Raw genomic sequence first — 27368 nt, forward strand, 5'->3', positions numbered from 1 at the left:
TGGTTGTTAGAACTTAACTATTCAGATTGAAGCTTGAATTCATGATTTGATTGTCACTTTTCTTCAAAATCATTGTTAGGGAGGGAAATACTAAATCTTGGACAAGTTCCTAATAGACTAGACATCAATTATCTTTCCTAATGAAAAGATTTGAATTACTTGTTTTAGGTGGCACAGTGGTTGTGCCCTTTCTCTCTATTACAAATCCAATCTATTTATTAATAAACGAGTAATATTTGGACGCAGTCCAAAATGAACATATCTTAATACATCTCATTCTCATTGGATACATAAAGATTTGAGGGATATTGCATGTCCCTCACCTAAATTTAGTTTCTAAATAGTTGTATATTGCGTGTCATCGTAAAGTAATATACAACTATTGATAGCTTCTTGACCCAATAAAACAGCCGTTTTGTTTTCTTCACACCAATACCTCTTTTGATTTGTTTGATTTGTTTTATTTATTTATTTATTATCTCCATCATAAGTATAGGTTAAATGAAAGATTTAGTTCGGGTAATAAATTTAGTTTCTAACTACTCTCTCAAATTTAAATATTTAATAAGAACTTTGATTTTAAATTTCGTGTTTAATAACTTTCGAAACGCTCAATTTTGTGTTTAATAGATTTCTAACATTTTCAACCTTCTAAAAAATTAATGAATGAGGACTTAAGCTTTCATAAATGCAATAATTTAATCGTTTTAATTTTGATTTGTAATAATTTAGTTTTTGTATTTTCAAAATTATAACAAATAACTCTTACTATAAATTTTTTTTATCCAAATTAATTATTGAGCTTTTATTATTTGACGATTTAGACTTTCTAGCTCATAGAAATATTAGATTCTTAATTAGTTTATTCATCAACCTACCAAAATTCTCATTAAATATTAATACTAATTTTTACTTAAGAGATTAAATTGTTACGAATTTTAAAATTACGAGTACTATATTATTACATACTAAAATTTAGAGACTCAATTGTTATAAAGTTGAAATTACATGGAGTAAATAAATTATCACAAATCAAAGTTCATATACTAAAATGTTAGTTTCATGAATATTTGGAATTGAATGTGACTTTTTACCTAAAATTAAATTTTAATTCTAAATTTCTAATAAAACGATGAAATTTCTAATAGAACGATGAACTTTAATATTCTGTCTAATGGGTTAACTAGTTTTTAAAATAATATCAAATATGTCAAGAACACGTTACATACAAAAATCAAAAGTTCAAAATCTATTAAATACAAAATTAAGAGTTTAGAAATTTATTAGACATTATTAAAGTGCAATGAACTACTAAAACTTTTAAAACTTCAGTGATATGTTTATTACAAACTTTAAAGTTCAAGGAAATTAACTAAGGTTAGATATTTAATGGGTAATTGAGGCATGCATTGACGATTCCAAAGAAAATTGTATCTTAGAGTCAAAATTATTTGATTTATAAATATTTAGGAGTTTAATCAATACAATTATAAGTTTCACACGAGTTACTTTTTTCAAATAGAATGTAACAAAATGTATAAATTGATACACTTACAAAAATTTATGATTTAAATCAATACAAATCTTAAAATAGGTATAAATTGATATTTTTTTCTAAATTTTTTTAGTATAAAAATTAAAGAAATGGAATCAAATTTTCAATCACAGGTCCGCAAATACATACCAATTATTGTTAAACCAACTTCATCAAGTAACTTATGAATATATTATAATAAAAAAAAATGTTTAAAAGTCATGAGTTGCATCAGTCCCCTTCAGCAATAATTAGAAATTTCAGAAAAACAGTATTTATCCCAAACTCTCTTTTGTTTTCTAGGACTACTAAATTTTTTTCTTAACTGACCACTTAATAACCGAATAATAGATTATGGCTTTCTATAACCTATCGTTTGCTAGAAAATCTTTAGTATATTATATATCATAATATAAATAGTTATAATATCCAACTTATATTTTTTTAAAAAAAATCACTTTTAATCCCTAAACTTTCATAAAGTAACAATTTAGTTTCTAGACTTTGGTCTCTAATGATTTAGCATCTAAACTTTTAATTTTATAACAATTTAATTCCTAAATTTTACTATGTAACAATTTCATATTTATACTTTCAAATTTGTAACAACTTAGTCACTATTATAAAAATTGTTGTTAAGATTTAATGAGATTTATGCATAATAAATTGATAAACTAATTAAAGACTCGATATTTTTAAAAAATACAAAGTCTACATCATAAAATAATAACCATTAACATCAAAATTCGACAACTTTTTTTTTACATTAGGGACTAAATTGTTACATTTAAAGTTTAGGGACTAAATTGTTATAAAATTGAAAGTACAATGGGCTAAATCGTTACCAACTAAAGTTTAGGGACAAAATTATTACTTTCCTTAAAGATATAAGAAGATGTACTTATCTCTACATATCCCACTCTCATCACACACAAAAAGAAAATAAAATAAATATTTAAAGAAAGATATAAAAAAAATTTATCAAAACTATGATAGGATAATTTAATAGGATATACAAAGATGGACGTAAATTGTGATGTGATGAAACTAAGTAATTTTATCTTTTAGAATACTGAAAAGTGCCTTTGTCTCCAATGCTACCCCACCCTTCTGGAACGTATCCTTTTTAAGTAAGGTCCGATACAAACAAACTCCTAAAATGGAAATATTCTCCTTCTCTGAGCTCTATCCTGCCTGATTCCCATGATCCTATCCAATGGCCATAAACATGAAGATGAACTTCCCCAAATAATGGTGGAACTGAAACTTAGAACGCATCTCATACAATCTACTACTACAAATAGAGATTGCATAAACATGGCTTCTCCAGCTCTATCTTTCCCTGTAAACCTTGTAAGCTCTTGCTTCACCCTCCATGAAATGTTATGTTTATTTTATGTGTACAGCTATAAGGGTCCACTAGTTAAACTTGAGTTTTGGATTTTTGCAGACAAACCATTTTGGATTTGGCCGTAATTGGAGTTTAAGGCCACAGAAGAAAATCATATTTCAAAGTTCGTCAGGTCAGTGTAGTTCTGTGTTTGGCTTCCCCAAGAAGGCTTCGGACTTGAGATATATATGCATTTTTCTTTTTCTTTTTATTTCATTCTGTTTGATTCTTATACAAAGCAGAGAGAAGGAACCACAAGAATTGAATCTTTCTTATTGAAATGTGATCAAAGAGTCGGCCTACATATGAACGCGGCTGCTCAACAAAATAATAAGTATTTGACCCACCAATTTTATAAATTGGTGTTAAATAATTCAACTTCAACAATGTTTACTATTAAAGTTTACACATTTATCGAGAAATTTCATCTTCTACTCTTTTTCTATTTTACACATTTATTGAGAAACTCTATGTTACAACTCTCTACACTCACAACAAAACTTCCTAACTCTAACATATTAACTCTAAACTTCATAGTTCAACTCAGCTCTTCAAATACCCCTAAATATCATAAACTCAATAATTGAAAGCTTATTGAGTTAACAATAATCAGTTTATTACAGTTACAGCAGAACAACAGCCGTTAAATGGCTTGTTTTAATACTGATGAAACATGATTTGATTTGAAGCTCATATCTTAGAGGAAGAATAGATGTCTTAACCATTGAAGTAAGCTAATGGTGAACTTTCAAAACTTATGCAAATTGCAGTCGGTTATTAGGAACTCATCTATTGGGGCTGAAGCTTGAATTCATGATTTGGCAGTCTACTTCTCTTCAAAATCCTTGTTGGGGAGGGAAATGCTAAATCTTAACTTCCTAATAGACAAGACATCAATAGTCTTTCCCAATGAAAATAATTTAATAACTTGTTCCAGGTCACACAGTTATTGTGCCCCTGCTGTCTGTGGTGGGGAATTCTTTAGATTTCCCTGTGCAACTTCAGTCTATCAACTTATAAACCAAGATAAAAGTGTAGGGTGTAGTCTGCTTCATACATGGATTTTACTTGACAGGTGACTTCATATATCTAAAATGTTAAGGACAAGGACCTAATTTTAACATGACGAGCAACAAAGAGATACAAAATTACGATACTGAATGACATCACAAGATGCAGAATTATGTATTTCAATTTTCTTGCAGGAAACGGGCATCGTTGAGTCAAGTAAAGATCCCAATGGGTCAGACTCTCTAAGAACCCAGGAAGGTAGTGACCCTCCTCTGATTAGAGCTTAGCGAGCTTCTGCCGAACAAAATACAGCTGATTTTCACTTTCCTGGACACAATAAAGGGAGGGCAGCACCATCATCATTAACTCAGCTCATTGGTCTAAAACCCTTTATCCATGACTTGCCTCCACTTCCAGAGCTTGACAACCTTTTACGTCCCCAGGGCCCAATACTAGAAGCGCTGCAACAAGCAGCTAAACTTTTTGGAGCATTAGAGACTTGGTTCCTCGTTGAAGGAACCACAAGTGGAATTCAAGCTGCAATTATGGCAACTTGTTCTCCAGGCGAACATATAATTCTTCCTAGAAACTCCCATGCATCAGCTATATCTGCTTTGGTATTTTCTGGCGCAGAACCTGTTTACATCATGCCTGAGTATGATTCCAACTGGGACATCGCCGCCGGAGTCACTCCATCACAGGTGAGCAAGAATCAATGCTTCTCAACTCATAGTTAGATACATGATGTAGGCTGTCAAAATTCAAAATAGACCAATGTTTACTAGTAGTGTGATCTAAGCAGTACCAATTCACAATCTAAGATGCTCACTACTGAAATAAGTTCCATGCTTTTTGATTTGATGCAAGAAAACAGTAAATGGAAGCAGCATCTTAAACCTTCAACATTTTATTGTCCAGACAAAATTGAATTTCCTGATGAAGACCTCCCCACAAAATTTAAACCCTCGCATCTTTTTAAAGTTGATGAATACCCTGTTAGTTTAAATTCTTATTATGCCACAGGTTGTTAGAGCAATCAAAGATTCAGAGATGGAAGGTCAAAAAGTATCTGCAGTTTTTGTTACTTCACCTACTTATCATGGCATCTGCAGTAACTTGAGTGCGATTTCCGAGATATGTCATGCCAAAGGAATCCCCTTGATTGTTGATGAGGCTCACGAGGCACGCTTTGGATTTCAACCTCAACTACTCATTCGGCATTACAACAAGGGGCTGATTTGGTCGTCCAGTCCACTCACAAAGTTCTCTGCTCTCTTACTCAGTCATCGATGTTACACATGTCAGGGAATATTGTAGATAGAGAAAGAGTTTGTAGATGTTTACAATCACTTCAGAGCACTAGCCCCAGTTATCTGCTTTTAGATGCTGCCAGAGCTCAACTAAGTAATAATCCAAACAAGATTTTCAATAAAGCAATAGATTTAGCTAACCAAGCAAAGAACAACATAAATAAAATTTCAGGTATTTCTGTCTTAGAATTTCCCATTTTCTCCAGCTTCCCAGCCTTTGATCCATTGAGACTGACTATTGGTTTCCATCAACTTGGTTTGTCCGGCTATGAAGCAAATGAAATATTATACAAGAATCATGGAGTCATTTGTGAACTTATCGGTACACATTCCATTACAATTGTCATTAACCTTGGAATATGTGAATATGATACTAAGAGGCTGGTGTCAGGCCTCAAGGATGTAAGCTCTTTTGCACGGAATCCAGGAACTGAAGGAAGAAGCAAACTTAACATTTCTGCACCCTTTACTGACATCAAAATCAGCTTGAACCCTAGAGAAGCCTTTTTTGCCAAAAAACGGAGACAAAGCATTAGTGAAAGTGTGGGAGAGGTGTGTGGGGAGCTAATATGTCCTTACCCACCAGGGATACCAGTAACAATCCCAGGTGAGATCATAACTGAGAAAGTTCGAGATATTCTGCTCCATCTAAAAAGCAAAGGTGCCTATATAACAGGTGCTTCTGATCCCCAACTCTCTTCACTTATTGTATGCAATGTGCAGGAGAAAGAGCATAAGACTCATGAATAAATAATTATTTGGATCCTGATCGTTGTAGTTTCTAGAAGAACAATATAGACTAGTGTTTGGAGTGTTTATTAGTATTTATATTGACAAGGAGGCAATGAATGAGGCTGACAAGTATCGATATCCTTGAGTGGGTTGTGATGGAGGAAAATTCTTGGAGGGAATGAATCTTCTGTAATGAGTTAGAACTATCCATAACGTTTGAGTTGCATGAAATAGCATGAGTGTTCATCTTTTCACCTCGAAGGTCAGTCAACTGAATCCAGGTCTATAAACTTTATATTGACATTAATGCAATCATCCTATGATTTCTCTTTTATTGCCACCATATTTTTTCATCCTCAACCATGGATTACTGAAAACCACAGATCCCTTTCGATTTCATCTCACGACCAAGATGAATCTGTCTTGATTGCAAGATGAAATCCAAGACCAAAAATTCTTGCATCTTGCATACTGCTTTACTCTCAGTTGTGAGATGAAATCCTTGAGAGAGTTCTTTGATGGAAACAAGCAATCTCCAACCACAATTTAAACCCATCTCCTTTGCAATCATCTCCCTTCACACAAATTGACCAAAAATCAATTCTTTTATCTTACCTTCCTCCTACATTGGTCAGAATAAAATTGAGAACTCCACAGAAACCAACAAAATTGCCAAACCCCTCCGCACAAGCACAGATTCTCTGAAATCTGAACAAAATTCGTTTAAATCCAACAAAAACCACAGTTTGATCAAACATTTCATTCACAAAATCAAATGAAACAAACCAAGATAACCCAACCAGAATACCCACAAATCAGATTCTCAAAAACTTGAAAACATCTCAAAATGGTGAGAGGTCAAACTAAGACCAAACAAATGCCAAAAACTCAGTAAGTTGCCCACATCAAAAGTCGAGGGACAGCCACATGCCAACACACAAAAGTTTAAAAATGAGCTAAACAAAGTGTATCCATTTGCATTGAGTTTCTTTTTACTACAACAATTAGGAGATAGGAATCAAACCTCCATCCTCAAGAGAGGGAATACATGCCAATACCATTGAGCTAAGCTCTTTGGCCTTTGGCTTGGGATTGAGTTTACCAACTTGAGTAACTGATTAGCATTTTTAATCCCGGTTCCTGATGCAGTACATAACAAACAACAATTCCATGAATTTTCCATCATAACCAATAAAGCATCACGCGCTGCATATAATTTTATACATGTAAACGTACCGATGTCACATCCTAGGTGATACTTAATTCATTCAGCTCGTAAACTAACTCCACAGGTTATAGAACTCTAAATATCTCAAAGAAAATCAATATTCTAGCTCACAAATTACCTTGCGAAGGGAAAGTGGGAAAAAAACCGTCGAAAAAGCCAAAAGAAACACCAAAATCAACAAAGGCAGTTCCACTATTCGACTGAGAGATCAAAATGAATTCTAAGATTTCTACTTACAATTCTTACTGGAAAGGAGTGTGGATCCATGAGCTAGTCCAGTCTCGTTTGGAAGATAATCGACTCTTCATTTCTACTATCAGCGAAGATTTGGGGAGGAAATTGTGGCGAGAGAAACAGAAGAAATGAAGATTGTAATCGGAGTGAAGAGAACCGGCGAGACTGCGCCAATGAGACTGTGAGGTTAATTTACTATTTTACCCTTAAAACGACTGTAGGACAAAATTGGAATTGTGGATATTTATTGGTTTAAAAATAATTTTTCTTTTTCCTCCGTTTTTGTTTCTTATCGTTTCCGCTGGAGAGAACTTCCCAACTGAGCACTTGCTCTGTTAGTTCAAGCAGAATCGGCATAGCCATTTGAGCTTCAAAATAAAATCGTCACTGATTCCTAGAACTTATGGCGATAGCGCTTTGTTTTTCGTGGAGATAGATTTTGCAATGATGGTTTCCTCAGCTCTATCTTCCTCCATAAACCCGGTAAGCTCTTGCTCTTTCTTCATTCCATAAGCTATGCATTTAGCACAAATTTGTGAAGCTCTAGGTCTCGTCTACTAATGAAACTTAGATTTTTCGTTCAGCAGAATCATCATTTTCGGTTTGGTCACAGTTGGAGTAGGAGGCGGCAGAGAAGAAAGTCTTATTGTAGCATCCGTCAGGTCTGCGTCTTCCTCCTTTTCTCATCTGATTACTCCTCGGTGATCCGTGTTGAGTACAAAAAATGTAGGGTAGAAATTTGGGGGGATGGTGTGCTTTGAGTTGAAAATATTGTGTATACCTCTTTGATCACTTCGCTACGCTCATGTTCGTGTATTGTATTCTTTGAGATTGTGTAATCATTAGTTTTTCCCCTTTTATTTTCATTCCGTTTGCTCCGATCGAAAATTATGGTGGGTGCTCGAAACTTAAACTAGGCCCTCCAAGAAGATACTTGATTTCTCTATTCCATGAGCTGTGTTTTTGGCCCCTGTTATGATATGGATAATCAAAGATAAACAAAAAAAAAAAAAAATGTAAATGGTAGAGAATCGATGCAAAGACTTATTCGGTTCACTAACAGTTGGTTAGTTACGTCCACAGGAGAGAGCAATTTATTATTAGAGAAAAAAAACATCAGAATAGATTGTGCGACATCATTAAAATCAGAAAGTTTATATAGCACACTCCTCTAAACTCTAAGGTCAAATTCATACATAATTAAAATAACATAAATAAGAATACAAAATAGGTTTTGCATTATTGGTCTTTCAGAGCGACATCATTAAAATCAGAAAGTTTATATAGCGCACTCCTCTAAACTCTAAGGTCAAATTCATACATAACTAAAATAACATAAATAAGAATACAAAATAGGTTTTGCATTATTGGTCTTTCAAAGTGCCAGGTAACATATTCAGAGCATTCCAACAGCTATCTCCATTGCTCAAATGGACATTTATTTATTGAGAGTGTCTATTTTCAGCTTAAGCTCAATTTGATAGACTTATTTCCCTTGGTAAACTCCAGTCATTGTTCTAAATGTGAAGGATCTATTCTAATTTGATTGCCAAGAAGATGTCAAATAATGTTTTTCAAGAGTGAAAGCATCATGCTATATATATGTTTATTCTTCCATTTTTCTTGCAGGAAGCAAACATTGTTGAGCCAAAGCACAACCAGGACAGGTCAAGAAAAAAGCAAACCACCGAGAAAGCAATTAGAGTACCTCCAATATCCCAAGAAGGTAGTCCCCCTCCTCTGGTTAATGCATTGAAAGTTTCAGCTGAGCAAAATGCTGCTCGTTTTCATTTTCCTGGGCATAATAGAGGGAGAGCAGGGCCACCATCATTTACTCAGCTCATTGGTCTGAAACCATTTGTGCATGATTTACCCGAGCTTCCAGAGCTGGACAACCTCTTTTGTCCAGAAGGCCCAATTTTGGAAGCACAGCAGCAAGCAGCAAAACTTTTTGGAGCATCAGAAACATGGTTCCTCGTTGGAGGAACCACTTGTGGAATTCAGGCTGCAATTATGGCAACTTGCTCCCCAGGAGATCATATAATTCTTCCAAGGAATTCCCACGTATCCGTCATATCGGCTTTGGTGTTATCTGGTGCAATACCCAAATACATTATGCCTGTGTATGACTCCAATTGGGACATAGCTGGTGAGGTTACTCCATCACAGGCAAGTAAGTAACAGTGGTTTTCAACTCATGGGTACTAACATGTCACGTAGGGTATAAAATTTCTCAATGCTTAGTAGTGACTACTAGTTATCTTATCTTAGTAATACCACTCACAATTTAGAAGCCTCACTACTACAGAAGAGATAACAGTTGGTTTGATGTAATATTAAATGTTGCACAAGTTAAGCTCTTTATATTTTGGTAACCAAACATTTAAGACTTAATAAGGAAAAATTTCCCTTAAATTTAAACCTTCAATCTCTATAAGTTGATTAACATAATACACTTTTATTCTAAAGAGCGAATAATTTTATTGTTTCACAGGTAGATAAAGCAATCAAGGATTTAGAAATGCAAGGTCAAAAAGCATCTGCAGTTTTTGTTACTTCACCTACTTATCATGGCATCTGCAGTAACCTGAGTGAGATTTCTCAGATATGTCATGTTAAAGGAATTCCCTTCATTGTAGATGAGGCTCATGGGGCACACTTTGGGTTTCAACCTGAGCTGCCTTTGTCTGCACTCCAGCAAGGGGCTGATTTGGCTGCCCAATCGACTCACAAAGTTCTCTGCTCTCTTACTCAGTCATCAATGTTACACATGTCAGGGAATATTGTGGACAGAGAAAGAGTTTGTAGATGCTTACAAACTCTTCAAAGCACCAGCCCTAGTTATCTGCTTTTAGCATCATTAGATGCTGCCAGAGCTCAACTAAGTGATAATCCAGACAAGATTTTCAACAGAGCAATTAATCTAGCATATCAAGCAAAAAGCAAGATAAACAAGATTTCAGGTATCTCGATCCTGAAATTTCCCCCGGTCACCAACTTTCCTGCTATTGATCCATTAAGACTCACTATTGGTTTCCAACAACTTGGTTTGTCTGGCTATGAAGCAGATGAAATATTGTACAAAAATCATGATATCGTTTGTGAACTTGTTGGGAACCAATCCATTACATTTGTCATTAACCTAGGAACAAGTGAAGACGATATTGAGAGACTGGTTCCAGGTATTGAGGATGTGTGCTCTTTCGCATCGATTCTGGGGATCGAAGAAAGAAGCAAACTCAATGTTTCTGCACCCTTTCCTAATGTCAAGATCAGCTTGAATCCTAGAGATGCCTTCTTTGCGAAGAAAAGGAGAGAGAACATTAAAGAATGTGTGGGAAAAGTGTCAGGAGAGTTGATATGTCCATACCCTCCAGGAATACCAGTAATGATCCCAGGTGAGACTATATCTGAGGAAGTTGTGGATTATCTGTTGCATTTAAAAGGCATAGGTGCATCTATTAGTGGTGCATCTGATCCTAAACTATCTTCACTACTCGTGTGCAATTTGTAAAAGAGCGCAATACGATTGTTAAGTCTGCTTGAATTGGTTTACAATAGTTGGGGGTAATTTGTTGCTGAAGGGGACACATGTTGCAGTGTACCTGGATGAATACTACAATCTATAAATCTTCTGGGAATGAAATTGGACTCGTATTATCATAGTGGCGATTTTTGAGGCTGTTCGAAGAACGATTATTGTTTGCAATGCCCATTTTTTCACCTACAATAGTCAACTAGTCACTCCAAACCTTACCTTTTAGATGCTGTAAATTATCCAATTACTGTAAATTTTGCCTTTTCTCTACCAAATTTTGTTCTTGAATTAACTGGTTGAGAGAGAATGTTTGTTTTGAATCAGATGTCAATTTAGGAATAGTTCACATTGCAGATTCAACCAGCATCGACTGATTTTATAGTTGGTTATATTATTAACTATGAACTTTTGTTAGCAATACATCTTGCTGATATAAATAAATAGGCCAGTTCTTTTAGTTTTACTGTTGGCATTGAAATTGTTCAAGTAAAAACTAATGGCTTATTTGAAGACCATTTTGGTGCCATCTAAAAATTAACTTCCATTTTAAAAACCAAAATAATTTGTGAGAACAGCAAACTAATAACTTCAGACAAAAAAAAAAGCCCACGAGTCGAGACTTAACTGACTGACATATACCATCCTTTCAAGGATTGAAAGTTCAAAGTCACAACATCCATAGGTTGTTGAACTAAAAAAGGGCAAAAGAAAATTAAAAACAAAGCTTTGAAATAAAGAAATTCATATATCAGCTCAGCCAAATGCAAGGGGATAAAGCCCTCTATATCAGCAAAGTAAAAGAATCTTGACAATATATGAACTAGCATGCATCTCAATTATTTAATGGGCAATGATTCCTGAAGGGGTGAGTGTTTACTCCATTATTCATCAATAGCCAAAACTTCATATCTTTCCTCACTAACTGAAAACCTACTCACAGGATACCATTTCTAAATAACTGGTGCAAACAGATGACAGAAGCCTACCATTAACCAAAGTAAACCATTAAAGCTGCCACCAAAAATCCGGGAACATTAAGCATCTACAATTACTGGGTTGGGATCGATGACTCAAGCTCAAGACAAGATATACTGCTTTATTTGCTATAGAAAATACAAAATGAAATGAGACAACTCAAAGGAAAGCCAAAATAAGCTCATATAGCATTTCCCAGTAATCAAATTAGGGATAGACAATAAACCAACATTAGGTACACCCCACGTCCAGAGGAAATGTATTGTAGAAAGGAAGTTGGGTCTAGAATCGCTAAGATAATGCTCAATCTTTGGGGCAAAGCAAGCTTTACAGAATTAGCAACTATATTCAGAATTCAGACAAGAGAAAGAGTTGGAGTACAATGAAACATATAATCCTACACGATTCCAAGAGAATTAATCAGACAGTAGAAGACATTTATATGGGTTTATCACAACTCAAGGGAGAGGATAATTCCCAATGAACAAAGAGTAAGATCCTGGGTTAGAAACAAACTGACCCTATTAAGTATTATATCAGGAGCCTACACAGAGAACAGTGTACATAAAATAAAAACCAAAACGGAACAACATACTCATAGATTAGATAACACAAGATACTGAGAACATGATACTCACATTGCAATTTATTATCACAATTTAAGGCCAAGATTTAAATAATAGAACATAACAAAAGATAATAGAATCAAGTTATACAACGGTGACTGTAAATCCTTGATCAATTCCTATTAACTTGAAACAGAAGGCTGGAAAACAGACAATACAAAATGGGGTTTTTGATAGTACAGCCCATTATCAGTCTTGTATTCTCCATCCAAGACAGCCTTGACGGATCAGATAGCGCAAATAAACCCTAATATCGTTCAATTATTTTGATAAACAGACAATATTCGGAAAAACGAAGAGCAAAGTGATAACATAATCAGATATTTCAGAAGAAATGACAAATAGATCAAAATTTTCACCTCAAACTATTACATGTCTTTGTAGTTCAAGCATGCCAATATTATACCCAAACTTGCCTAAAATTTATACGCTAACCCACCCCCAAAAACATTCATATAAAACAGAAACCCAAGTCGTGAATCCACAGAAAAGGCACCAATCCATGATGAAAAGCGCTAAATCTTGGAAACCAACGTATAGAAAGCAATCAGATCAGACGGGGCTGAGAAGTTGAGAGAGCTGAGGCTTAGGCTCAGAGTTCATGCCGATTATGATAACCAGAGGAATAAAGCCATAGTGGGTGATGACCTTAGCTTTCTTTACGGCCCAAGTAGTCCACTCCTTGAAGGATTGGGTTGCAGATTTCTCCTCAGATGACTTGGATGAACCCTTGGAGCTCTTGCCCTTGCTCCTAAGAGAAACCTTCGACGCCATTGTTGGGAGAATTCGATCTCTGCAAAATGCTGGAACCTTCTTGTTCTTGTTATATTTGCGCGACTGTACTCTCTTTAAACCCTAAATACACCACACACGTGGACCGGCTACCTTGTGAGTTATTACCGGCTATAGCCGGTTCAACGTGGCGTGAGCCTCAAATCCTCAAGGGTAACTCGCAAATTCGCAATTAATCAGTATTAGTAAAACGATATTATAACCATAAATAAATAGATTTTAGTTGCTTTATAATTTTTTTTTTTCCTAAGAAGAACTTTGGTTGCAATTTACCCTATAAAAAAATTTAAAAATTAAGAGCCATCTTTTTCCCCAAATTATTGTAAGATGGGGATCTATCAACGTAAAACTTGAAATAGTAAATTATAGTATCAATACCCTTCTATAAAATTTATACCATTCTAAAAGATAGTTCAAATTTGAATATGATAATCACATTCTAAAAATATATATCATTTAACTTAGCCATGCACGGTTATTGTAGAAAATAACGAGCAATATATAAGTGTGCTTTTATTAGAAAATTGGTGGAAAGACCCAATGACAAACTTGTAATTAAGGATTGATGGTATTTTTGAAATTAAGTGAATCCTTTTCACTTTCAGGGCTTCATCGTGAGGCATAAAAGGAGAAAGAAGAAAGGACAACCATAGAGAGGGTATACCACACTTAGGGAGAGAAGAAGTTCGCTACAGAGAAAGAGAAAATGTCGTCGAAAGTACTGGGTGTTTTCGGTTCCGATCGGTGGCGCTGATGGTGATATTCAGCGTGGGTTTTCGACGTGACATGGCGCTCAGTTTTAGTCATTTTTTATGGCTTTGTGTAGGTGTCTTTGGCGAGTGGGTTCGATTCGGTCAGAGGTGTTGTCCAACGAATGGGTTTCCAGTGTGGAGGTTTTCAGGCATATTGATTCCGACTTCAAGGACATTAATACTAACAATCTTCCATTTCAGGAGTAAGATCGGGTAGATAGCTGGGGACTTATGGTGCAAGACGAAATTCACTCCTACCCGCTTTTGGGATAATAGAGAGGCTATTCCCTTAAGTGCTAACTCCGAGTCTTGAACAAAGGGCCCTACCCTCTCATTGGTCCGAGAGAGACTCGGTTTGGTGATTGAATCACAAACCAATTGTTCATTAGAAGATCGACAAGATTTAAAGAGTAAGATATAATCTCAGGGGTAAAATAACTTTTAACCCAGTCGTTATTATGAACAACCTGTAAATGATTGACTTACTGATTATGGTTATATCAAGTGGATAGAAATATATCTAGGGAAGTGCAACTATTGGACTTTAGTGGAGTGACCCGATAGTTAAGGAATGTTGGTTAATTGGGTTAAAGAGTTAGCCGGTTAATCTCAGATTGTTGGAGTTCATGATCGGTAGGTCCATTAGGTTCTCCTACTAACTCTCAAATGGATTAAACCTTAAAATAGAGTGATGAGAAAATTTGAAACGTTCAAATTTGAATTATGGGAATTATTAATTTTATACGATATAATTAAATGTTTAATTATTGAGAGAATTGGATAGTATTTAAATATGATTTAAATATTAATTACATGAATGAGGTTTGAAGAATTGGTGTTTAATTAATTTAATATTTGATAATACATTAATATAATTAATTAAATGGTTTAATTAATTATTAAGAATTAAATTTATATAAAATTAATTACGGAATTAATTTTGTTTAAAAATTAATGAATTTTATATAATATTAATTATTGAATTAATATTTTATATAAAATTATAATTTCATTTTTAATTTTGAAATTTTGATTTCAAAATTTTGAAAATTGAATTTTGAATTCAATTTATAAAATAAAAATATAAATACTTAGTGGATTTTTTCCACTTTAAACACCTTTTATTCCACTCAAATTATTGAGATTATGGTGCCTTTTTCTCATCAAATTGGGTTGCATGTTGTTGATGAATAAAATGAATCAATTTTGCTAAGAAAAGGGGATTCATGCAATTTTGAGTTTTGTGAGAGAAAAGTTCTCTCTACCATTTCACGCCAAAACTAGAAAAATCCTCCAATTATTTCCTTAATTCAACCTCATTTTGGGTTCCACCACCCAATCTAAGGTCCTAGATAATAGTATGGAAGATCAAGTGGTAGTCTTGGAGCCATTGGAGAGGAATTCAAACTGGAATTGAAGAAATTTGAAGAGATCTTCAAAGGTACATTTCTGAAACCCTATTTCTTTAATATGAACGAATATGTTTGCTTGATTGCTAAAATTAATGGAATTAAAGTGCTTAAGATCCAAATTTTTCTGCATGTTGATTGTCAACACCGATACTTGATTCTCTCGATCTCATCAGGTTTTATCTGGCCGTATAGTCGGTGGATAAATTATAAATTGTTGTTCTTGATTATTCTGTAATTTGTAATTCTGATTGCTCTTAATAAAATTAATTCAAGCTGGTTCTCAAAGTGGATGTAGACTAAATTGGTCAAACCACTATATATCCTTGTGTTCGTTATGTTTTTATTGCTTTCAAATTATTATGTTGGCTGAGTTGTGTTCTGTTTGGGCATTCTTAGTTCAAATTTAATTTTACAAGTGGTATAAGAAGTCCATTTGATCAAAAGGAGGGTGTATGTAGCAATGTGCTATTATATTCTTTGTTTATGTTAATTTTTATTGAGATAAATCTGACAGATGGCTTCATTGTCAACACGGTTCGATGTTGTTAAATTTGATGGAAATGGTGATTTCGGGTTATGGAGAAAAAAGATTAGAGCTCTTTTAGTATAAAAAAAGTAGCTAAAATCATAGACAAAAATGACCTTCCACCAACAATTACAAAAGCTGAGAAAAAAAATATGGGTGAGATGACCTGTTCAATGATAATTCTGTATTTTTCAGATGGAGTGCTTAGGCTAGTAGATGAGGTTACTACTACAACGGAGTTATTAAAGAAGTTAGAAAGTCTTTATTTGACTAAGTCCCTGCCAAATAAATTATATCTAAAAGAGAATTTTTTGGATATAAGATGGACTCGAGTAAAGGTTTAGAAGAGAACTTGGATGAATTCCAAAAGATTATAGTTGATCCTAATAACATCGGTGAGAATATGTCGGATGAATATCAAGTTGTTATTCTTTTGAATTCATTGCTCGAATCGTATCGAGAAGTTAGGCAACTATTAAATATGGACACGATTCATTATCCATGGATATAGTGTTGGATGCCTTTTGAACTAGAAATCTCGAAATTAAAAAGGAACACAAAGATGGAGAGTTACTTATGGTCAGAGGTAGAAGTGAGAAAAAGAACAGAAAAGGAAAAGAGACGAGATCTATGTCAAAGTCCAAAGGGAAAGTCAGGAAATGTTTCTTATGTCATAAAGAAGGACATTTCAAGAAAATTTGCCCTTTGAAAGAGCAAGGAAACATCAGGTAGCAAGCATGTTGGGAAATCTAGTGCAGTAAACATTACTGATGGGTATGATTCAGAAGAGGTCCTGATGATGTCCAACAGGGACATTCAAGATGTTTGAATCATGGATTCAGGGTGCACATTTCACATGACTCATAATCAGATTTTTTATTGACTTAGAAAAATGATGGAGAAACAGTGTTGCTTGGTGATAATGGTGCTTGTTGAAGGGATCGAATCCCGAGTGGAAGCATGTGAACCCCTTGCATTTTGATTTTTCGATTTATATGAAATAAAACCATAACCAAATAGAACCAAAACAAAGGATAAATCATAGTTATACATTCCATATTCCTTTTAATAAGAAGAAAAGGGAAAAATAACATTTTCTTACCTTTATAGATCTCTTTGTCTTTACGAAAATCTCAACCTTTTTCTCCACAACGTATCTCTAACGAATAATAAACACCACAGTAAGAGAGATCCCAATATTCTCTTGAAATCCAAAGGTAGAAGAATGGTCTCTAACCCTTAGAGGAGGAATGGTGGAGAGGAGAAAGTGTTGAGAGAATTTTTTGAAGATTTGGAGGCTAGGTTTTCACAAAATGAATCATCTTTCTAATTTGGGCAAAAGAAAAAATTTATATAGAGAAGAGTTTACCCCTTCTCCAAGTATTTCCATATTTTTCCTTAGAGCTCAATTAATCAAATAACATTTATTTGATTAATTAGCAAGTGTAATAAATAACTATATATATTAAATCTAATTTAATGTATATAGTTAATTAATTAAATAAACATTATATGTTTATTTGCCTCCAAAATTAACTAATTCTTTATGAATTTATTTCATAAAAAATTCATTATTTCAATCCTATTCAAATATTTTTCTCTTAATTATAGATCAAATATATAATTAACCATATCATGTTAATCTCATTAATATGTTACTCCATCAATTGATTTGAACAATTCAAATCATTCTTCTTGTATTTCCTTTAGTGAGCTATCGAGGGGACCTTATGGACCTACAGATTAAAAGCTCCAATGATATGAAATTAATTGATTCAACTTATTAACCCAATTAATCAATATTCATTAACTATTGGGCACTCCATTAAAGATCAATTGTTGCACTATTCGCACTGTAGATATATTTCTGTGTCCACAGATATAACCAATCAATAGAGCGATGATCTTTCACAAATGCTCATAACTACAACTAGGTCAAAATACCATTTTACCCTTTCAGTTACATCTAACTTCTTAAGTACCATTAATTCCTTTAATGAACAAATAGTTTATAGTTCAACTATAAACTAACACCTTTTGAGCTAATGAGAGGTTGAGGTCTTATTATTCAAGACCTAGAGTTAGCTATTAAGGGAGCAATTTATCTACTTTCCCAAGGATTGAGAATGAGTGAATTCCATCTTGTGTAACTGCGCTCCTAGCTCCCTAATCAGACAAATCCTCAAAATGGTAGGCTTATTGAGTCGTAGCACTCTCATCCATACAGATAAAATGACTACTGTCATAAATTGGAGTTCATAACTCACTTAGGATTAAGGTCAAGTCTCCTATGGTTATCCTAGTGAAATGTAAGTCTTTTCTCGTAACGGTGTTATATAGAGAGTCTATTCATTTCGTTGTTCGATCTTATACAAAATCTTTGTATAGAATACCCCCGCCCGTATATCTCCACATGAACGATCAGGATTAGATCATTTGTAGTACTTTACAATAATTATAATATCTACAAAGCGGGTCGTATTCATAGTGTCACTAGGATAAGGTATCCAATCTTATCCATTTGCTACAGACCATTTAAGTTATTATTTAAACATGATCCATCTATATTTCTCCTCATACATGTTTAAGTCTCATAAAATAACCTTAGATCTTAGTTTATTGGATTGAATTAATGCTGTCTAAATGTTAAGTAAAATACCTCTAATTTTATTTGATAAATAATTTGTGTTAACAAAACTACAAACTATGAGATACATTAGAGTTAGGACATCAATGCCAACAATCTTCCACTTGTCTAGAGCTAGTGGAATGTATCAAAATACAATAAAAGACGAGTAGGAAACTAAAGTATAAATATACAATGTAAAGTAAAGTATCAATATACAATACAATAAACTAGGGCATACAATATAACCAATAAAATCTCCAATTTGACCTAGCTTGACGACTCATATCTCGTAGACCTAGACCCTCCAGATGGCCTTAAAAAACTTTAGCCGTGAGAGCATTTATAAATGGATCAGCAATATTGTGCTTTGAGGCAATCATTGTGACGATCACATCTCCTAGTTGCTTAGTCTCTCTAATAAAATGATACTTGCTCTCTATATGCTTTTCACATTTGTGGCTATGAGGCTCCTTGGAGTTTGCCACAACACTACTATTATCACAATAAAGTGTGATGGGCAAGGATATATTTGGAACAACTTCCAAATTTGTGATAAATTTTCTGAGCCACATGGCTTCTTTAACAGCTTCACAGGCTTATATGCTCAACCTCCATGGTGGAATCAGCAATACAACATTACTTAATGTTGCACCATACTATAGCTCCTCCATTTAGAGTGAACATTGATCCTGATGTGAATTTTCTTGAATCCTCATCAATCTAAAAACTAGAGTCAGTATATTCTGTAAGGATTAAATCCTTAGTACCATACACAAGCATATAATTTCTCATTCTCCTAAGATATTTAAGAATAGCTTTAACTGTTGTCTAGTGGAAAAATCCTGGATTGGATTGATATTTAATGACTACTTCTATTGCATGGCAGATGTCGGGTCTAGTACACAACATGGTATACATAAGGCTACGTGTTGCAGATGCATAGGGAATCTATCTCATCTCATCAACCTCTTGAGGTGCTTAGGACACTGTTCCTTAGACAAGATAATTTCACGCCTAAAAAGTAACAAATCCTTCTTGGAATTTTTGCATCAAATATGTGACAAGTACTTTATCGATATAGGATGCCTGAGACAAGGCTAGTGATTCGTTCTTTTGATCCCATATAATTTGGACCCCTAGAACAAATTGTGCTTCACCCAAATCTTACATTTGAAATTGAGCAGCTAGTCATTCTTCAATGGTAGTCAAGTAACCTACATCATTCCCAATGAGTAGGATATCATCTACATACAACACAAGAAAAGCTACTGAACTGTTGATGATCTTCTTGTAATCATCAGACTCATCAACATTTTGATCAAAGCCATAAGATTTGATTGCAACATCAAACCTTATATTCCAAGATCGAGATGCTTGTTTCAATTCATAAATAGACCGATTAAGTCTGCAAAAAATTTACTCTTGACCTTGTTTAGTGAATCCCTCTAGTTGGGTCATTTAGATGGTTTCATCAAGATTACCATTCAAAAAGGCAGTCTCGACATCCATTTTCCATATCTCATAGTCATAATATGTGACAATAGATAAAAGAATTTGGATAGACTTAATCATAGCAATATGTGAGAAAGTTTCTTCATAGTTCACTCCCTCAACCTGAGTATAACCCTTTGCTAGTAATGTTTCCTTAAAGGTTTGCTCTTTTCCATCTACGCCCAATTTTCTCTTGTAGATCCAGTTGCAACCTATGGGTTTAACTCCATCAGGTTGATCTACAAGTTCTCAGATAGAATTGGAGTACATAGACTCCATTTCTTGATCCATGATTTTAATTAATTCATCTTTGTCAACATCAACCATTGCCTTCTTGTAAGACGATATATCCTCAACCTTATCATCTAATATGACAGTTTGAGTTTTCATTAAACCCAAATAGCGAGTAGGTTGGATTACAATCCTCCCACTACATCGAGCTCTCTCAACACTTGAGAAGGATGTGTTTGACTAGATGAACCAACATCAACAATTCTTGTTGAAGTGCTCGCCTCTTCAATAACTATTGTTGAAGTTTCAGCAGTTTCTTTGGAAATTTCATTTAATATGATTTGGATCTTTGGCTTATTTTCTCTAATGTGGTTTTCTTCTAAGAAAGTAGCATTTGTCAATACAAATACTTTGTTTTCTTTTGGATCGAAAAATAGACCACCTCTCGTTTCTTTAGAATAACCTATAAATAGGCATAATCTTGAACATGGTTCCAATTTCTTTGGATTTGCCACAAGCACATATGCTGGACATCCCCAAATCCTAAGATGTCGTAAACTACATTTACGACCTCTCCATAATTCAAAAAGATGTTCCAATAACACTCTTTGATAGAACCTGGTTTAAAAGGTAAGCCGCAGTCTCCACTGCATAACCTTAGAATGAGGTAGGTAGAGAAACATAGCTTATCATAGAGCAAACCATATCCAACAGGGTTCTATTTCTCCTTTCTGATACACCATTTCGTTGAGGTGTACCAAATGTTGAGAGTTGAGATATGATTCCATGTTCTATCATATAATTCTGGAATTCAATATCCATGTACTCTCTACCTTGATTTGATCAAAGTATTTTAATTTTTTTACCTAACAAATTTTCAACTTCATTCTTATACACCTTGAACTTTTCAACTGTGTCAGATGTATGTTGCATAAAGTAGACATGCCCATGCCTTGAATAATCGTCCATAAAAGTGATAAAATCTTCAAACCCCTCTTCTAGCTTTTACACTCATCGGACCACAAAGATCTGAATGTATAAGCTCCAAGGGTTATTTGGCTCTATAACCTTTTTAAGTAAAAGGTCATTTTGTCATTTTTTCTTCTAGACAAAATTCACATACAAAAATTTTCTTTTAACTCGTTTAGAAGTCCATTCTCAAGCAACCTCTCAATCCTATTGAGGTTAATGTGACTTGGTCTTAGATGCCAAAGATGAGCATTATCTTTAGGAGAAAAATTTCTTTTCTTAGTTTCAGTGATTGCAGTGTTGAACATTTCAATACTGTGGAGCATTTTAGATACTAATGACCATAGTACATATAAGTTTATTTCGTTTGTTATAGAATAAAAACTCATACCATTTTTTGAGACAAACGCTTTATCCCCAATAAAAGATACATTAAAAGAGTGTTCTAACAACTATGAAACTGAAATCAAGTTCCTTTTAAAATTAGGAACATGGTAAACATTGTTTAACAACATAAAATTTAATTCAGAAAACAACTTCAAACTTCTAACTGCAACCGTGGAGACAACCTCTCCTGTTCCAACTCGTAGAGTCATCTCTCTTGCTGCTAACTATTTCCAGGAACTAGTTTACTGCAAAAAAGTACAAACGTGGTTACTGGCTTCTGAATCAAGTATCTAAGTATAGTTATCATTTTCCACCAAACACATTTCTAGAACCAGTAAATCATATTTACCTTCTTTTTTCTTCTTTTTCTCAGTCAAATATTTTGGGCAATTTCTTTTCTAATGTCCATCTTGGGTGCAATGATAACAGATTCCTTTTGCGAATTTAACCTTCTTGCCCTTTTGTGCAGCAACAGTGGTGGCTTTATTCCTCTTTCCACCCTTCTTCTTTTTCCACTTCTTCACACTAGATGAAGAGGGAGGCACAAATTTCGTTTTAGAAGTCGAACCTCTGATGAATTTTTTCTTGTTGGAGAAGGCAACATTTGCCTTCCTATTATTTATTTTGGCTTTCATTAAATACTAAAAAATGTATAGCTTGTTTAGGAGGGTGGTGAGGTTGTAGTCAATTTTGTTCATAACGCAATTGCTACGGAATTGCAGAAAGCTGTCTGGTAGCGATTGCATTATAAAGTTCACCTGACTGGGCTCATTTATGAGACTTCCATTCATCTCAGCGGTATCAAAATGGTCCATCATGTTAAGGACATGTTCCCTAATAGACGATCCTTCAGCCATCCGCACACTAAAGATAAACTTAAGAGCACCATGTACGGCTTGTAAGGAATATTTTCCAAACATTTAACGCAATAATTCCATGATTTGGTGTGCAGTGATCATGGTCTCATGCTTTTTAGCCAGAACTTCAGATAAGCATGCCAAAATGTAGACTTTTGCCTTATCATTGGCCTTGGTCCACTTCTCATAGGCATCACGAACACTCGTGATGCGTTGTGCCCAGGGGCTGAAGGACATTCCTCCATGAGAATGAATTTGAGGTCATCCACTACCAAAACTATATTCATTGTATTTTTCCAAGTTATATAATTTTCTCCAGTTAATTTTTTGACACCAAGTAAAGTAACAATTGAGCTAGACATGATGATATAAAAAAAAATACTTATATCAGACACTTGTGCAAAAATTCATTTTTCATTTTAATCCAATCAGTTTAGCAAAAACTAATTGTCGATAGCTTGTTACCCTAGGGGTATTCTAGTAATTTTATGTACCATAAGGCTTCCCACTGTCTATTTATTCGGCCTATTCTCTTGTACTTTGTGTATCAATCAATTGTAAAAAATCAGTCTCTATCGTGGTTTTTTTCTCCCTGATCTAGGATTTTCCACGTAAACCTTGTATTCTTTCATTCTCTCTTTTTCAACATGGTATCAGAGCATGGCAATGAAACCTTAGCCATCATCATGAGAATAGACCAAAGTCTCCACCAACAACCTCCATTGGAACTAGTGGGGCCGTAAATGCCGAAATCACCATAGCCATACGAGAAGCGATGGAACAGTATCTCCAAGCCGCACTACTGAAAATCATCCAGTCGGTGTCGGATCTCAACCCTAGCCAACCTAGTTCCAGCCGCTCGACTCCAGTCGAACCGATCCAGCAAGTCACGACGATCCAAGTAGTGCAATAGCCAACGACAAACCCAACGTGACAGCCGACCCATTCTGCGGCGCCTCTAGTGGTCAAGTCATCCTACGAGCAGACGACACAGCCCTCCGAGTTCATGAGTTCGATCGATCTTTTTGTGCCGGTCTCTTTCCCGATTGCGCTGACCGGATCTACAATCCAGCAACCGATTATTTCTTTCCCGATTGTGCCGGCAGATAGATCTTCACAGCAACATCCTCGTTAACCCAGCGGCCGACAGGTTTGACTTCCAATCTGGCAGTTGGCTTCGGTTCCTTAAATCTAGGTCGAGGGTTTACGAATGATCTCCATCGACATTTTTCCCATCTCCAACAGCAGATTGCATATTTTGGAACGATTCTTGGGACGAACTCTCAACCATAATTATCTGCCAACATACCAATATATTCTAAAAACCTGGTAAATTCTTTCTCTATTTTACCCACTACAAATATTTTGTCTGGATCCATGGGAAATTCTGTAGGATTTATTACTGGAGAAAAGTTGGAAGAACGTCACAAATTTGGATACTTGACTGAAGAGATACCTAAGCCTGTACCAGGAGACACTCAGGAATGGATCTAGAAGGGGGAAGACTTGTTGTTGAGATCTATTCTGATTAATAGCATGGAACCCCAAATTGGCAGTGCGTTACTCTATGCTACAACTGCCAAAAATATTTGGGATGTTGTACAACAACTTCATTCAAAGAGGTAGAATGCACCTCTGCTCTATATGTTACGGAAACAGGCCCATGAATGCAAGCAGAGAACTATGGACATAACGTCCTATTTCAATAAAATGTCGCTTTTGTGGCAAGAGATGTATCTCTGTAGGGAAATAGTCTAGAAGTGTGCGCATGACGGAGCTCAGTATGAAAAAATTGAGGAAGCTGATCATGTCTATGACTTCCTTGCCTGACTAAATTCGAAGTTTGATGCCATTTGGATTCGGATTCAGGGGCAACACCCTATACCTTCCCTCATGGAAGTTTGCTAAAAAATACGTCTGGAGGAAGATAGATCAAGTGCAATAAATAACCTAGTAATTACTTCTATTGATGCTGCTTCTTTTGCCACTAAATCCTCCAGCTCTGACGGCGACAAGAAGCCCACTCATGTCTGTGAGCATTATAAAAAGCCGTGGCATATAAAAGACTAGTGTTGGAAGCTACATGAATGACCCCCGAACAGTAAACATCGCCAGTCACATGACAAATCAACCTCTGGGTGTGCCCTTGTGAATGACTCAACGAATGAGAACCCTCAGCACCAATCCCCAACAGACAGTACGACTAACCTAAGTATAGTTGGAGTCAGTGCCATCGCCTAGTCAGGTATTGTCTAGTCTTTTGGCCTTATTAGTATTAATGGTAAAAAAAAAAACCTAGATTGTTGACTCAGGGGTGACAGATCATCTTACTGGCACATCTGGTCAATTTCTTTCATATTGTCCAAGTGCTGGTAACAAACGAATTAGAATTGCAGATGGGTCATTTGCACCAATTGCAGGGAAAGGAAATTCATCTCGGTTTGAGGGTTTGGTATTGTGGGATGTATTGCATGTTCTTAAGATATCATATAATTTATTATCTATCAGTAAAATTATAAGAGATCTGAGTTGTTAGACAGTTTTTTCACCCGACTCTGTTTTATTTCAGGATCTGAGCTCGGAGACGACGATTGGCACTGTCGGGGCTCTACTTCCTGACTGATGATGCTTCCTCTAGGAATGATTATAAGACTAGTCTCGTTTCTTTAAATTTTTCTACTTCTGAGAATGATTTTTTGTTATGGCATTATCGCTTAGGACATCCAAATTTTCAATACATGAAATACTTGTTTCTGCATTTACTCCACAATATTAATATATCTTCTTTAAACTGTGATGTTTGTATTCGTGCCAAACAAAGTCGTGTCTTCTTTCAATCTCAGCCCTACAAACCATCCAAACCCTTCACCTTAGTTCATAGTGATGTTTGGGGTCCCTCACAACCACAACCTCCATAGGAAAATGCTGGTTTGTCACCTTTATAGATGATCATACTCGAGTTACTTGGGTTTTTCTTCTCACTGATAAGTTCGAGGTGTTGTCTGTATTCCAACAATTCTATGCCACTGTGGAAACCCAATTTAATGCCAGAATTGGTATTTTGAGAAGTGACAATGGGCGGGAATTCTTTAATGCCTCCTTCTAGGACTTCCTTACCTCTAAAGGGATTATCCACAAAGTTCATGTGCATACTGTTGGGGTTGATGTTCTAAAGTCTCGTTTCCTGTAGCTTGTAAACAGTATGTACGAACGCTTGTGTTGTTAATATATAATATTTACTTCACATCTTGTATTTTGCTCATTTACTTGTTTTATTTGCTTTACCACAAACCAATAAACATAAAATCCCTGGTTATCTGTATGTAACTCAAGCATGTATGTGGTGACATACAAGTGGATCATGTCTTGAGTGATAACCAAAATGGTCTGTAGTATATGGATAAAGGAGGGAAACCTTATCTTGGTAACGCTACGGACGCGACTCGCTTTGTGGAATGGTCACAAGTGTTGTGACTTGTCACAGATGGTCTGATCCTGATCATTCATGTTGGAGACATGCGAGCGGGGGCGTCCTATACAAAGAGTTTGTATAAGACCTGACCACGAAGTGTTAAAGTCTTGTTATATAATACTATTCATGACAGAGACTTCACTTCGCTAGGATGACCATAGGTAACATGACCTCAATCCTAAGTGAGTTGGGAACTCCTGCCATTGAGGGCGATCCTTTGATTTGTATGGGTGCAAGTGGCCAGGTCGCCAATTCAAACCTACCATTTTAGGGATTCGTCTGATTTGGGAGCTAGAAACTCAGCTACACAAGATGGAATTCACTCCTTCCCCAAGGCAGGGGTAAGTAGATAGATGGCTCCCTTAAAGGCTGATTCCGAGGCTTGAACGATGTACTGCCACACACTTTCTCTTGGCCCAAGAGGTGTTCACACATAGTTGGACTATGTTGTATTGTTCATTAGAGGAATCAATGGTACTTAAAAAGTGAGATGTAACTACAGGGGCAAAACGGTAATTTGGCCCAGCTGTATTTACGAGCATCTGTGAAGGGTCATCGTACTCATGATTGGTTATATCCGATGGACACAGAAATATATCTGTTGTAAGAAGAGTTTAGTTGTTGGTCTTTAGTGGAATGCCTGACAGTTAATGGATGGTGGATCTCGTGGCTAAAGAGTTTAGTCAGCTATTCACGTATCGTTGGATCTTCGAGCCACAGGTCCATTAGGTCCCCTGGGTAGCTTGGATAAAGTCGAGAATCAGTATTTGGGTTAATTTGAAATGTTCAAATTGACAAGAGGAAGTTTGATTATATATGATATAATTAGACTGGTTAATTATATATGATATAATTGGCTAAATGTATGAGATACATTATTTTGGAGGAAATTAGTTATAAATATGATTTATATCAAGTAGAGGAGAAAATACTATAGTATATATGCTGTCTCTTATACACATCTAGATGTGTATAAGAGACAGAGAAAATACTATAGTAGATATGTGATATCAAACTATAGGATAAAAATATAATATGATTAAATTTATTAATTAATTAATTGATTAATTATATGATAATTAATCCTTTTTCCACGTTCGAACGTGGGTTAGTGGACAGCATCGATTATGGTAACCGATGAGTCAAAAATGAAATTTTTTTTCATTTTGGATCGTGCAATTGATAATCCGTAATTCGCCTAAAATATTTTGTGAAAGCGCACTGGTATTTTGTAAAACGATCACTCGAGAGCCTATACGATAGTCGCCTTTC

The 27368-nt window shown here is 35.1% G+C and overlaps 2 protein-coding genes, 1 long non-coding RNA gene and 1 pseudogene across 4 annotated transcripts; 2 read left to right on the forward strand and 2 right to left on the reverse strand.

The window, feature by feature from the left end:
* Positions 1-3834: 3834 nt before the first annotated feature.
* LOC120070562 lies at positions 3835-7585 on the reverse strand. Of its 2 annotated transcripts, XR_005479984.1 has the most exons (3): positions 7443-7585; positions 7002-7117; positions 3835-4686 (listed from the first exon to the last, which is right to left on the reverse strand). It is a non-coding gene; the product is annotated as an uncharacterized LOC120070562 (long non-coding RNA). The 2 variants fall into 2 exon arrangements; XR_005479983.1 differs by lacking the exons at positions 7002-7117; positions 7443-7585 and adding an exon at positions 5026-5167.
* LOC120070561 lies at positions 4050-6919 on the forward strand (annotated as a pseudogene).
* A 201-nt stretch (positions 7586-7786) lies between the features above and the next one.
* On the forward strand, positions 7787-11411 carry LOC120070560 (arginine decarboxylase-like). The gene is made up of 4 exons (XM_039022352.1): positions 7787-7922; positions 8024-8101; positions 9069-9608; positions 9934-11411. Exons 1-4 carry the CDS (start codon positions 7884-7886, stop codon positions 10951-10953), a joined length of 1677 nt encoding a protein of 558 aa, XP_038878280.1. The 5' UTR covers positions 7787-7883; the 3' UTR covers positions 10954-11411.
* A 1218-nt stretch (positions 11412-12629) lies between these two features.
* LOC120071395 (mitochondrial import receptor subunit TOM7-1-like) lies at positions 12630-13425 on the reverse strand. The gene has a single exon (XM_039023656.1). It carries the CDS (start codon positions 13350-13352, stop codon positions 13131-13133), a length of 222 nt encoding a protein of 73 aa, XP_038879584.1. The 5' UTR covers positions 13353-13425; the 3' UTR covers positions 12630-13130.
* Between the last annotated feature and the right edge of the window lie 13943 nt (positions 13426-27368).

The sequence above is a fragment of the Benincasa hispida genome, chromosome 2 (assembly GCF_009727055.1).
Source record: "Benincasa hispida cultivar B227 chromosome 2, ASM972705v1, whole genome shotgun sequence".
NCBI lineage: Eukaryota > Viridiplantae > Streptophyta > Magnoliopsida > Cucurbitales > Cucurbitaceae > Benincasa > Benincasa hispida.

Coding starts and splice junctions, on each gene's coding strand:
- LOC120070560 (XM_039022352.1), top strand. CDS start 7,884: ATGATGGTTTCCTCAGCTCTATCTTCCTCCATAAACCCG. Junction 7,923..8,023: donor TATCTTCCTCCATAAACCCG/GTAAGCTCTTGC, acceptor TTTTTCGTTCAG/CAGAATCATCATTTTCGGTT. Junction 8,102..9,068: donor CTTATTGTAGCATCCGTCAG/GTCTGCGTCTTC, acceptor TTTTTCTTGCAG/GAAGCAAACATTGTTGAGCC.
- LOC120071395 (XM_039023656.1), bottom strand. CDS start 13,352: ATGGCGTCGAAGGTTTCTCTTAGGAGCAAGGGCAAGAGCTCCAAGGGT.